The following is a 14,050-nucleotide window of genomic DNA, read 5'->3' on the forward strand; positions in this document are numbered from 1 at the left end:
TCTCCAGGTGGGGAGCTGCGGGCGGGCCCCTCTGTGGCTGCACTGGGCCCAGGTATAAATTGCGGGATGCACCCTCTACTCTTTGGTGTTGCCCTACTCCCTGCCGCCCTCCAAATCTTGGGTGCCTCGACTTGCCCCCACAAAGGGAGCCTCCCTCTGGGTCCCCACGGCCCTCTGCAGGTCCTGCCGTCAGCAGGAAACGAAGGCGCGTTCATCATCGGGAGCGCATCTGGCATAAGAAGGCATAAACAATTCTGTTTATTGTCAACGAAGATGCAGAGGGCGGAGGGGCTCTACATGGGCGGTGATGATACAAAAGAGGGCTGGGGCGGAGAGCAGACACAAGAATACACAGCATTATTCGGAGTGAGCTCCAGCTCCTCGCTTGAATCAAGGAGACCCCGCCACCCTTTCTCACTAGGGCTGCAGAAGGATGGAAACTGGCCTCAGTTTATCAGCTCCTACTGGGCAGGCCGAGCAAGAGGCTATTCTAAGCTGATGGAAGAGGCCACCTGTGGTCTGGGGGAGACCCCGCCCCAAGCGCAGCATGGATGCTGAAGCTGGTCCACGGCTGCCGGTGGTGGCTGGTCCCGGCTCCCTAGGTCCGAGGCTTCTCTTGATTCTCAATGATAAGCTTGTCAGTCGAATACATTTGGCCGATGAGGACCTGAAGGCAAAGAAAAAGACTCCATTAGCTGCAAAGATCAAAAAGAGCATTGCTAACCTTTAAATGCCAACATCTGCCATCACAGGGCTGTTCCTTGTGGGGAACTGCATCGTGGGGCCAAGTGCAGTCATGGGGTTGGCCTTTGCGAATTCCCCACACCCTCCAAATGCTACTTCCTTCACTGTGAGAACAAGTTCGCGATCCACACTCATTCTTTTCTGGCCTTTGAAATGGCACTAGCAGGCACAGCCTTGGTTCCTTGGGCTGTCCTGAGCCGGCTGAGACCATCCAACACATCCAACAGGCTCCTTGGCTGCTGGCTGGAGGGAGAGCCACCTGGACGTGTGCACAGCAGCTCCTCCCCAAACACAATCCCATCCTTTAGAACTGGTTCTCCCGTTTGGAGAGCCTTCAGCATAAAGCAGAAACGGGTCTTGCCTGTGTTGGGCTAGAACGTGGGTTCCATTAAGAGCACTGGAAGCAATATGGCTGCCTATCTGGTCCAAGTGGGGCTGAGGACCGTGGTCTGGCTTCTCTCACCTCTTGCCTCTTGACTTTCCTACCCTTTCCTAAGTGTCCTCTTACACGGAGTGTTTCTGCTCGTGCCCAGATGTTCCCACTGTCCCAGGTGGATGCTGTAGCCATGACTGGGGCCGCCGCAAATGACTGGTCCTTCCTTGGGAACAAAGGGTCTTCACGAGTTTTCTCCAAAAGCATTTCCTAAGTGATACTTTCTTAGAACCTGGTACAACTGGTGTGGCGGGAAGGACTTCAGAGCAGGTGGTCGCTATCTATGGGTAATTAGGGGTCTTTGCTCTCTCAGTACACGAGGGAACCTCTCAATGGCCGCAGCAGCTACCAGAGTGGCCAGGGGTCAGAATCAGGACCCTCATGTGGTCTTCCCATCTTGTTTTAATATTCTATTCTATTTTAAAAAGAGGTTTACTTGAAAGAGAGAATGCATCCAAGTGGGAGAGAGGGAGGGGCAGATGGGGAGAGAGAGAGGATCCTCAGACTCCCCAGTGAGCTCGAATTCTGATGTGGGGCTTGATCCCAGGACTTGAGATCCTGACCTAAGAACAAGATTCAGACACTTAACCCACTGAGCTACCCGGGCGCCCCATCTATTATTTCTTTATTTGCATATAGTTGACACATCCTGGTACACTGTTGCAGGTGTACAATATAATGATTCAGCTTCTCTAGATCTTCTGCTAGATCGAGCTCTAGATCACAAGTGTAGCTGCCATCTGTCACCTCACAACTCTATGTTCTCCGCTGTACCTTTTATCCCCATAACTTAGTCCCTCCATCAACTGGAAGCCTGTACCTCCTGCTCTTCTTCCCCCATCCTGCCTATCCCCACCCCCGACCAGCAACCATCTGCTTGTTCTCTGTATTTATAGGTCTGATTATGCTTTTTGTTTATTCATTTGTTTTGGTCTTGAGGTTTCCCATACAAGTGAAGTCATTTGGTATCTGTCTGTCCTTCTCATCTAACCCTCTACGTCCATCCCTGTCGTTGTGAATGGTGAGATCTCATCCTTTTTTACGGTTAATACTCTATTTTAAAATGACGGCCCATGACAGGGGAAGATTTTGACACTAGTAAGGAACAGTGGTGCTCTCTCACCAGCGACACTCCGAGAGACCGCCTCAATATTCCCATCCTCCCATGCTGCTGGTGACGTCTTCTGGCGCGCACCTGTATAGAGGTGTCCCAATGGCCCGGGGGCTCTAGTAACTCAGGGCATCACGGGGATACCAGGAGAAAGTGAAGGAAGAGGTCAGAGCCACCCAATGATGGACAAAGAAAGCCGAAGAACAGAGTGGAGATTTAAGGGCATGAGGATGATTGAATAGATTACTTTCATTGCAAGTGAATTCCTTAATTTGATAAAAGAGAAAAGGGGGTGGTGATGGTGGGGAATGAGTGTTCTGCACCAGTACCAAGAGAAGTCAGTGATGAGCTCTGCTCCCATGTCTCAGCCTCCCCTCCTCCTGTCCATATAAAGAACACACATGGCTTCAGATGCAAGCGGGAAGGGCAGGTCTGGGATTCCGCGGAGCACGATCTGCATAACATAGTCATAAACCATCTTGAGGGTTGAGACTAGCTAGACGCGGTTTCATGAGGAGTGGAGCACAGAGGCTCAGCCTGGCCTCCCTTCTTGATGACCTGGAGTAGCTGTGGGATGAGCGGGAGCCAGATGCACCCTACTCCAGAGAGGGGGCCGAGAAGCAGTATTCGATACTCTGGGTATTATGTGGTTTTACTTTCAGATGCTAACCTCAACAGACAAGTGGGCCCACCATCATTGCTTTTTAGAAAAAAGGCTAAAATACCAATTATTGTAAAAGGAAAAACAGAATTATTATGTTTGGGGAGGAGGTCTAGGTTAATAAAAATAATTTCATGTAACAGCTTGGGCGCCTGGGTGGCTCAGTGGGATAAACCTCTGCCTTCATCTGAGGTCTTGATCCCAGGAGGTCATGATCCCAGGGTCCTGGGATCAAGTCCGACCTCGGGCTCTCTGCTCAGCAGGGGGCCTGCTTCCCCCCCCGCCCCCCCGTCTGCTTCTCTGCCTACTTGTGATCTCTCTCTGTCAAATAAATAAATAAAATCTTTAAAAAATAATTTTATGTAACAGCTCAAATGATTCATTTACCTGGGAACTTGGTTTATATTTCATGGAGGTGGGGAGAGTTTATCAGGAGCCCCTCTTAGAAGTGTTGACAATACCATGTTCCACGAGTTTATCAGGGTTTTCTCAGGGCTCTAGTGGCAGGCAGAAGTTATGATACGGCCTAAGGAAGAACTCTTTCACACAGTTGGCAAAAAATGGAATCGGCTGCCTTGGGAGGCGGTCATGCTCTGGGAGGGGGAGAAGGTGGGGACGGAGAAGGAGTTCATGCGGACAGAGGTGGAGCAAGGTGGGCTCCTTCCACATCTCAGCCTCTCTGATGACTTACTGGGCCAGGACCCATCTCTGACACCTCTCAGAGCAGCTGGGTGGCCCCCGAGTGGCCCAGAGTCGAGCCATGTGTTCTGATGCCCTGGAAGAAAAGGTGGTCTCCTTGGTGGGCTGTTTGAAGATCCAGCAGCATTTTTACCACACCGCAGAATAAACACGTCTCCTCCCACTCAGTTCACTTTGTGAACACTGTGTGAACAGCCACCTTCTTGACGGATGGGCTACAACAAGGACACAGGGTTCTCTTGTTGTGCGGCCTTTTTCCCCTGTGCTCCTAGGCTTCCAGGGACAGCGTGAACATAGTAGTGGTCCTCCTCGTCCACCGATCTAAAGGATGGAAGCTTTGAGGGGATGGGTGCTCTCTTGAAAGAAATGCAGATATGGTATGGGGTGACTAGTTTGCAAGCAGCTCCATGTAAAAGGCTCCAAAGAAAACTGACGACTGAAGGGTGAGAGGCGATCCAAAGAACTCAGGTTGTAGGAGCGTCATTCAAAACAAACCTTCAGAAAAATAAACCAAGACGGAAACAGAGAGGGAGGCAAACCAGAAGAGACTTTTAACTCTAGGAAACGAACTGAGGGTTGCTGGAGGGGAGGTGGGTGGGGTGGGGTAACTGGGGGATGGGCACGAAGGAGGGCACGAAGGAGGGCACGAAGGAGGGCACGAAGGAGGGCACGCGATGTGAAGCGCACTGGGGTTGTACGCAACTGATGAGTCTCTAAACTGCCTCTGAAACTAATACTACACTATGTTTTAACGAACCGAATTTAAGTAAAAAAATTAAAAAAAAAAAAAAACTGAAAAAACCCACCAAAAACCAAAAAACCCTTCAAAAAGCCTATCCACCCTTTGAGTTAATGGCTGAAGCCTCCCTGCCCCCCCCCGCCCCCCCCTCCCGCAGAAGGGGCTCTCTGGCTCTCTCCTGGGAGCCTCTGTGCCTGGATGGGTTCCTCTGCGTGAGGCCCAGTGGCTGCTGGGGAGAAAGGCGGACTCATGTCCTACTTGTTCTGACGTAGCTGCTTTCACAGCATAGTCTGGGACAGTGCTAGGCACACAGAAAGTGCTCAGTAAGAACCTGGTAACTAAAAATGCCAGTGTCGAGCATTCCCAGTTATAACCAAGGCTCTATTGTCCACTAGTTCTAAAACCTAGATCTGTACGTAATTAACGCAGTGCTTTGGTGGGGAGCTGCTAGTGGAATTACGGAACTGATTAAGGCAATTCAACAGAAGTAGCCACAGGACCATTTTATTGTAACAAGAATGCTCACTCGCTGTTAAGGAAAATCAAATGATCAAAATTTGGCCCAGCAGAAAGTTTAAAGCTGTAATCCAGGCCTATAAGGGATTAACCCAGAGCAATTACAGAAGAGGGAAGAGAAATATTCAGTTCACCCAGGGAGGAAATATTAAAAAAGTTATCTCAACGAGAGCTACAGAGGCGAGGCAATAAATGTTTGTGCAACAGTGCTGTTGCATTTATTTTGGCTATAAAATGTGTCAGCACACACAGGGAAGGGACAGCCAGGGACGGATGCCGCGGTGCTAATGACAGAGCATGTTGCTCCTATGCTGGAGGTGAGAGGAGCTGGTCAATGAAGCGAGGAAGTCCAGTTACTGCCTTCAATTTACAGCCCTTCCAGAAGCCCCAAGGGGCTTAGCTAGCCACATCCGACTATTACCATGCATAAGTTGGTCATTAAAGCTGATCACACTTTTATTCTATAAACTTCAGGAATTGGCATTAGAGTCCATTAGAAAAATACACAGCTTATTCAACTGCAAGTAGATGGGCTGGCAGGCTGGCCTAGAAACACTTATGAGCTTGGAGACTCATTAGACAAATAACCTGCTGGGGAGGAAGGAGGATCCAAGAAAAGAAAATTTAGTGCAACGTCTCAGGTCTCCATTGGTCACTCAGCTGCCACAATGTGCCGTGCAACGCGTCTCAATCTGACTTGGACCCAGAGGAGCTGGGCTCCATCACCAGGAGTGGAAGAGCCTTGGCTACTTCCTGCCTGTTTCACGCCATTGTTAGGAGCATCCAATGCAATAGGAGACTTGAAGAAAATGTACCAATTGCCCCAGATACTTCCTGGGGCTCAATTACATTTGCTGTCTTCATGTTGCTGAGAGGATTAACTAAGAACAGTAGTGGGCATGTGGTCAGGTCTCGTTCACTGTTACTGATATACATGGCCCTGTGCATTGCCAGTCTGCTGCCGGGAGGAGCACTACAGGGTGTCAGATCCTGACCTCAAAGATCTTGAAGCCTCCTCACTCTCTGGTTGTAAGTGTCTATGAGTCTGTAATGGTGAAACATACCCACACTGTGGAGAGGATGTCAGGGATGTCTGACACCACCTCCTGGCTTTGAACTTGAGCTTCCTGGGCTAGACTTGAGGACTGAAGGACCCTCTTCATCTCTGCTCTGGGCCTACCCCCTGTCCAGTAGGCCCATGATGCTTACCAGTGGTCTAGTATCAGGAGGTTGCCCTGGGCACTGAAAAGTTATGGGAGAGATGCTGACAACTGACTCTCCCGGAGAAGCCTAGGGAGGGACTGTCCCTGCTCTCTGTCCTCTCTAAAGATGGTAAAACCATCCAGGCAGGGATAGTCCCCTGTCCACTGAGGACAGTGACAAATCCTGCCTCTGGCATTGTAGTAACCATACCACTACGACCAATAATGATAATGCTATTACTACTAAAAAACTACAATGGTAATGATGATGAAAGGCAGTCACATTTAATGAGCATTTACTGTGTACCACGCACTGTTCTAAGCATTTAATTAATTAAATCAATTAATTAGAATTATTTAATTCTTTCTATCACACAACAACTGTATGAGGAAGATACCATTATCATCATCAATTTATAGGCTTTCTACAGGCAAACCCCATCTTTGGATTTCTGCATTTGGAAGGAGTGTAATTGCTCAGATGGGCGTGCCCTTCATTTCACATATGAGAAGCCAGCATCTCAGTGGATGACACCGAAAATATGATGAGAAAAGAAAGTAACAAGAGTCACATCAACAACAAAAACAACACACCTAGACATAACCTTAAAAAGAATGTGTAAAGCTTTAAGAGAGAAAACGATAAAGCTTAAAAATATAAGAGTTTGGATGAAATAAGATATACCATGTTCATGGAAAGACTGAATCATATAAAAATGTCAATCTTTTGCTAAATTAGTCTATGTTAACACGATAATGAAAGTCCCAATGTTTTTTTTTTTTTTTGAGATATTTGAGGAAACAACTTTCAAGATTATTTGAATGAGTACAAAGTCAAAGATAAGAAAAAGTATTTTGATGAGGAAGATACTAAAGCATTTTTGAGATAAAGCTGAAACACTTGGCACTGGCCCAAGGAGAGAGAAATGAGCAGAATAAGAGTTAGAAACCAGATCTGGCCGAATAGAGGTAGTTAATACACAAAATTATACTCATGGGGGTTTGGGACTTAGCTTGAAGAGGATGTGGTAACTAGAACATTTCTTTGAAGTCTCCTATTGATCTTCACATAAATAGTATATTCCGTTCCATAATATATTTATCTTATTTTATAAAAATGTCAAGTAACTCTGGCCCTTTGGGAAGATGCACTTTATATACTCCATGCCTTTGAGTGCCTCCCGACACCCAGTTGAGAGACATCTTTTTAATTTCCTAAGGTAGTTTACATTTGATAGGGACTTTGGAAGGTCCCCCCAAAACCTATACACCACCAATGTAAGTGAATCTTTGATAGCAGAATTTCAGCTTTTGGTCTACTGTCCGCTTGTCCCATGGAAGGTCGGCAGGACATCTGTGCCCCTCCTCTGGCTTATAATGATGCCAGGCAGTTTCCCATGTTGCCAATGCGATTCTCCCAATGATATCCCAGTGTGGAGGGTCACTGTCACAGCCTAGCCTGAGTAGAACAGTTGCTGTAACAACCACTTTTATCATACTTGGTTTCCTAATAAGTTTTAAAAGAGGCAAACTGAAATAGGGATATATGAAATTATATATAATTCTTCTATTTAGCAGTAAGAGGTAAAATCTAAATGTTATGAATTTGGTTTTCCTCTAAAATATCACTCTTGATGCATATGCTCTTTTTCTTTCTAGAATTTCGTAGCCTATGTTGTTTTTCAAAATGTTTTACATATAGTAACATAATATTATTACGTTTGAATTTGCCATCATTTTATGAAATAGAAGAATGCCTGAAATGGCCAATGTAGATCTTTGAGAAGTCAGTCCACAATTAGGTGTACAGCAGAGAAAGAAGTCCAGTCCAAAGAATCCAGAGTGGAATCTTCTTGTGTTTCCTCTCTCCACATATGCTCCATCTCCATTCAACTCTGTGAGCCTTGAATTTTAGATACTGGGTGGGTATTCCTAATATGGACGGTGGTGGTGAGGACCTGACTTCTTATTTTCTCTGTGACATTCCTAGCAGAGCGGTGAACAAATTCCTATCTTCTCTAAATCCCACGTCACAATTAATACTAAGTGTGCTTCCTCCTCACTAGTAGGGACAAGAGACACCCTAGATGCAGGGCTGTGTCCTCTCATCAGTGTGACCAGATGCCTGGCTTACCCCATTGTTCCAGTGTGATTATTAATAGAGCTTTCTTTCAGTCTCAAGGGTTCCCCTTTGTGATGATGAATTATATGGTTGCCCTATCTCTTGTCCACCATTGTCAGATTTCTAGGCCATTCCGTTGTTTTCCTGCATGTCTGATGTTCTGTTGAACGTTTTTTAAAAAGCCCACCAAGAGACAGCCTTTTTCTTTCAAATCCCAGGCCATCAGAGTAAAGAAAATCAAACAATTGTAATGGGTCTCAGAAAACTGTGGCCTCAAAGGGTCTGAAGTGATTTCTACCAGCACACTGTCCCTTCTGCAGGAATGCGGCCCTTTTGAACAAATATACATGTAAGGCAGTGGTTCCTAACAAGACAGGGGCAGCTTCCAAGGATACACATGGCCCGGCCCCACTCATGGAGTTTCTCTTTAGGGAGGTGGGGGCGGGGGTCTAGGCAGGTCACCGTTCTCTTGCATCTGACTGGCAGCCCTGAGTGAGGAAGGGGCACAAACATAACGGCATTCAGGCTCAGCATTTATTATTCATATTTAAAAATAATCAGTTTTTTTCACCCCAGTGGATGAATATTTTTCCAGAAAACAAACAAAAAACCAGGGTTGATATTTACCCGCCTGGCGCTCTTTGGGCACAGCCCTTCCAGAAGGCCATGGACGACAAGACCAGGTTGGGGGAGGGAGATGTCTTTGTTGCTCTGGGATGGCACAAGGCTGATGAAGGCCAGGGAAGCCTCCCACACCTGTTCTTTAGAGCTGCTGGGGGCTGGTGCATGATTTCTACCTGCTAGTCTGGACCACTGCTCAGGCAAACACTTATAAAACAGGAGAGAGGTACTAGCTGTCTTCCCACTCTATGGGGATATTCTTGCTCCCCGTGCCCAAGGCACAGCTGGCCCCGTGGGGACACTGGATACAAACGGTCTGTCAGCCACCCCTCCTCCCGGAGGCCACAGTGAAGCATTGCATAATAGGCTCTGTGAGATGAAAGCAGCCCATGGCAAGCACGAAGGTTAGCGGCACTGCGACTAGGTCACCGAGCCCTTCTTGGAACGGGGCGGAACTCAGGACCCAAACATCACGTCAGAATGGCTCTTCCTGGGGATGGTGACAAGGGCCCAGGCAAAGCGCCAGAGACGCTGGCCTTCCTGCACTCCGCTCGCTGCACCCCAGCCCCTCAACTCAGTGCTTCAGCAAGAAGAGATGGCAGCAAGATCAGAGTCCCGTCACTGCTCTAATTAGTTACAAGGTGACACAACTACCTTGACTGGCGATTCCCAGGCCGGTGCTGGGACCAGCAAGCTCCTGACCAGATGCTTACCAACGTGCTTGAGCAAGATCCCTGACAAAGTTACTGGGACCATCAGGAGTTGTTTTATCCCTTCAGGGACACCTTCTTTCAGGGTCAGCTTGGTTCAATTCTGAGTTTACTTTATTTTTTTTTTTCCTCCTTAGAGAGAGGAGGAGAGAGGGAGGGGAGGGGCAGATGGAGAGAGAGAATCGTAAGCAGACTGCATGCCCAGCGTGGAGCCGATGTGGGACTCGATTTCACAACCCGGAGATCCTGCCCTGACCTGAAATCAAGAGTCTGATGCTTACTTGACTGAGCCACCCAGGCACCCCTTAATCCTGATTTTACATTTGCTTTAAGCAAATATAACTGGAAAGGTCAGGGTGGCAAAAAAAGGAGAGAAAGAAATACTCAGTTACATGATTACCTACCACTTTAGACAACTGTTTCTAGACACTTGCAGATCGACTGTGTTTCATTTGGTTTGTCTCTGTCACCCTCCTCAGATGGCTCACAGCACCACAGGGGTCAGACGGCCCAGAGCACGGCCGCCCACACTACTCTGTTTGATCTGACACATTCTTCACTCTGTGGGCTTGCAGGCTCTCGGAGACCACCGAGGCACCTGCCACTGGAACAGATTCTCAGTCTCCATGATAGATCCAAAGTCAAGGCTATAGAGCCAAAGAAAAGGCTCTTGACACGGAAAAAAGTTCTACAGTATGAACCAGGAGGTACACTTTTAATTCTTTTTTGAAATTCAGGCTTGTGACGTGCGTGCATTTACTGGCTTATTATATATATATATATATATATATATATATATATATATATATTTTTTTTTTTTTAAGATTTTATTTATTTATTTGAGAGAAAGAGAGAGCAAGCAAGAGAGAGCACAAGGAGGGTGAAGGGTAGAGCAGAAGCGGGCTCCCTGCTGAACAGGGAGCCCCATTTGGGGCTCGAACTCAGGACCCTGGGATCATGACCTGAGCCGAAGGCAGATGTTTAATGACAGAGCCACCCAGGCGCCCTACTGGCTTCTTCTAAAAAACAGGGTAAGTTTGATGCCATCTGGTGTTCAGAAGTCAGTGTCCCCAGACGAGACCATGAACACCCCCTCCCCTCACAGAGCCAGGCTGGCCAGAACAGTTTCTGTGCAGCACTCCACACTCAGCAGCTTCTGACAGAACCCCATGGCCAGCGGCAGCTGCCCTCCCTAAGAAATGATGTAAAACAAGAGAAACAAACAAGTCAAACTCCACTCTCTTCCTCCAACTTGCCCTGTGTCAAGCTCAGCGTCTTTACCAGTCAGGACACAGACCTTCCTTTCAAACAGCTGCCTTGCTTTCCTTTGCGTCCAGCCCCACGGGGACCTGCTACGTCATGTCCAGGGACATTAAAGCAGATGACCAGCAACATGCTTACTTTCCCAGGGCTTGGGAATCTTCCGGGAATGATTTTAAACCTTAAACAGCACCAGAATTAGCCGTTTATCAACACATTTGATCGCAAGGCTCATATTTTCCCGTTTCTTTCTAGCATGCTGCAGGGGAGATGTGAGCACAGCTGAACAGTTTTGCTCCTGGAAGTTATTGTGGATAAGGGAGAAAGGGAAGGCCTGAAGCTAGAGCCTGAAATGACACCATGAGTCTGATGAGAAGGGGGGTGGGGGGGAGTTTCTGTCTTACCAAGCCTACCTCCCTGATCCTTAGGGCTCTAGTAGGACATGGGAAACTTGCCATCAGCTGACACGGCCTCCACACTGTCCCTGAAGCCCAGTTGCTGAATGTATTTTCCAACTAAAAGCCCGGAAGGCCAAGAATTGCCCCCAGAAGGGCTCTACCAACTCTTCAACAGAAGCACACACGCCAGCATTGCAGCATCACCAATGCCAACGGCAAGGATGGGCATCTTTTCTTTACTCCTGTGGCTGTGCCCACTACTGATCTCCACGATGGGACAGGCAGTTCAGATTTCTGACACTTGCAAGAGAGAGATGCTGCGCTGGTAGAGGAAATAACCAGTCTCGAAAGAATCTGTCGAGGGAATCAGCAGTCAGGAAGTGCACTGTGGTCTGTCTCCCAGGCAGGGGGAGAGAACCCGGCCATTGAATGGGGAGCTGCGGACACCCTGCCAGCATTCAGTCATGGCCAGGACACACAGCTCTCCTGCCCGGGTTCCACTTTCTCTTGCCACAGAGCAGGGCAGGCTGCAGCAGGCGCGACTATCTGGGTAGACCACCGTCCACCTGCCCCCTTTCAGTGCCCTCCCAGACTCCCTGGGAAGGAGACAACCAGCTCCCTGCAGCTGCAGAAGCAGCCTCCCCGAGCAAACGGCCGCAGGGGAAGACACCACGTGCAAATAAATGGTGGCTTTTCTCTTAACAATATGGACTTCCTTTAAAGGTGTCCATCGTCAACTGCTAAGGGGAAAGTGCAAGGAAATTAATCTGCCTGCCCCAAGTTTGTGCCGTGGCTGATTTTAAAAAGAGCCTGTGATCATTCTCTTCCATCAGGCCACTGCCATTCAGCCTTTTCTTTACCTTCACTTGCTTCAGTGAAATCACACTACAGCCATTTCAGGCAGACTGTGACAACCTCATACTCTGTGTAATTATTACAGCAACAACTAATTTCTGTCTAGCACTTTACAGTTAGTTCATAAGGTATCTGTACACTTTACTGGCTTGTCTGATCCTTGTACATAGAACAGACACCATCCTCTGTAATCTGTTTTTTATTTTTATTTTTTAAAGATTTTATTTACTTGAGAGACACAGTGCACAAGTTGGCAGAGAGGGAGGCAGAGGGAGAAGGAGAAGCAGGCTCCCTACTGAGCAGGGAGCCCCATGTGGGGCTTGATTCCAGGGTCCCGGGATCCTCACATGAGCTGAAGGCAGAAATTTAATCAACTGAACCTCTCAGGTGCCCCTCAACCTCTCTGTTTTAAAGAGGCCTAGGATCTAAGGGGCAAACTAATTTATCCAACATCACAGGGTCAATACTCTGAGTTTTAGCAAAGCTCTAAATTCTCTTCCTTTTTTTTGTTTTTTTTAAAAGATTTTATCTATTTATTTGACAGACAGAGATCACAGGTAGGCAGAGAGGCAGGCAGAGAGAGAAGAGGAAGCAGGCTCCTTGCTGAGCAGTGAGCCTGATGCGGGGCTCGATCCCAGGATCCTGGGATTGTGACCTGAGCTGAAGGCAGAGGCTTTAACCTACTGAGACACCCAGGCACCCCTAAATCCTATTCCTTTAAATCTCAGTGTATTCGTGAGTACAGTGTGGTTTGTTTTTTTAAAACACTATTAAAAAGAAATTAAGAACAAACCACACTGTACTCACGGAATACACAGAGATTTAAAGGAATAGAAATAGAATTAGAAATAGAAAAAAAAACCCTTTAAATTAGAAATTTTAATTAGAAATATAAAAAGAGTGGGCGTCTGGATGGCTCAGTCATTAGATGTCTGCCTTCGGCTCAGGTCATGATCCCAGGGTCCTGGGATGGAGCCCCACATTCGTATCCCTGCTCGGCAGGAAGCCTGCTTCTCCCTCTGCCTCTGCCTGCTGCTTGTGTCCTTCTCTCACTGTCTCTCTCTCTCTGTCAAATAAATAAAATAAAATCTTAAAAAAAAAAAGAAATTTAAAAAGAGAAATAGAAAAAATAGAAAATTAAAATAGAAAAAAATCTTTAAATTAGAAATAAATAAATAAATAAACCCACACTGTACTCTTGCAGAATACACCAAGATTTAAAGGAATAGAAATAGAATTAGAAATAGAAAGTCCCACTACTTCAAAATCACCTTTATTTTTATTTCTGCAAACTCCTTTTGTCCTGTTTACCCACGAAACAAAGTTGCTGTCTGCACTGTCACGCACGTACTATTTGGCACTTGGCGCGACTGACCGAGAGAGTCCGGACAGCACCTGCCCCCTCCAGTCACGGTTCTACACACACAGCCTTCCCAACTGTGTTTTGTAAACAGCGCGTTTCAACAGATCTGGGGTCAGCCCCACTCCCAGTAGCCTAGCTGAAAACACAATCAGTTCTCGGCTATGGCTCTTTAACTCCCCCACCTTCTCAAACGTTTTGGAGGGAAGACTTTTTTCCTAGAAAACATATTATTACTTTGATGAGTTATGTATCTTTGCCTCTTTTTTCTGCTCTTTCCTCCCCTCTGCCTCGGTCCCTGTGCATCTCGTTGGGCTGCAAGTATGGCTTGAGAAACGTGGGTCCCTCACGGATAGGATCTCAGAGAATTCTCTCGGTCCAGGGACATGGAGATACCCTTTAAATAACCACGACTGCCCCAAGGCAGCCATTTAGGGAAGAATACATATTGCCTTGAGATTGGTTTCTCTGCTTGGGGGGGGGGGTGCGGGGGGGGGTCTTCCCTGCCCACATCCAGGCCTGGCTCCCCGCTCCTCCCACCACGCAGGCTCACAGCCTCTGGCCAGAGCTTCCGTAACTGCAGTGCCTGGGAGTTTGCCAGAGGGCTCTGTGCCAAGCC

The 14,050-nt window shown here is 47.4% G+C and overlaps 1 protein-coding gene across 1 annotated transcript in view; it reads right to left on the minus strand.

Moving 5' to 3' along the window:
• Nucleotides 1–235: 235 nt before the first annotated feature.
• Nucleotides 236–14,050, minus strand: part of LYRM4 (LYR motif containing 4) — a 167,052-nt gene continuing 153,237 nt past the window's right edge. The window contains exon 3 of the mRNA XM_059399382.1: nucleotides 236–667. Coding sequence (XP_059255365.1) covers nucleotides 599–667 — 69 coding nt within the window. The 3' untranslated portion in view covers nucleotides 236–598. The remainder of the gene's footprint in view (nucleotides 668–14,050) is intronic.

This window comes from Mustela nigripes, chromosome 5 (assembly GCF_022355385.1).
Source record: "Mustela nigripes isolate SB6536 chromosome 5, MUSNIG.SB6536, whole genome shotgun sequence".
Taxonomy (NCBI): Eukaryota; Metazoa; Chordata; class Mammalia; order Carnivora; family Mustelidae; genus Mustela; species Mustela nigripes.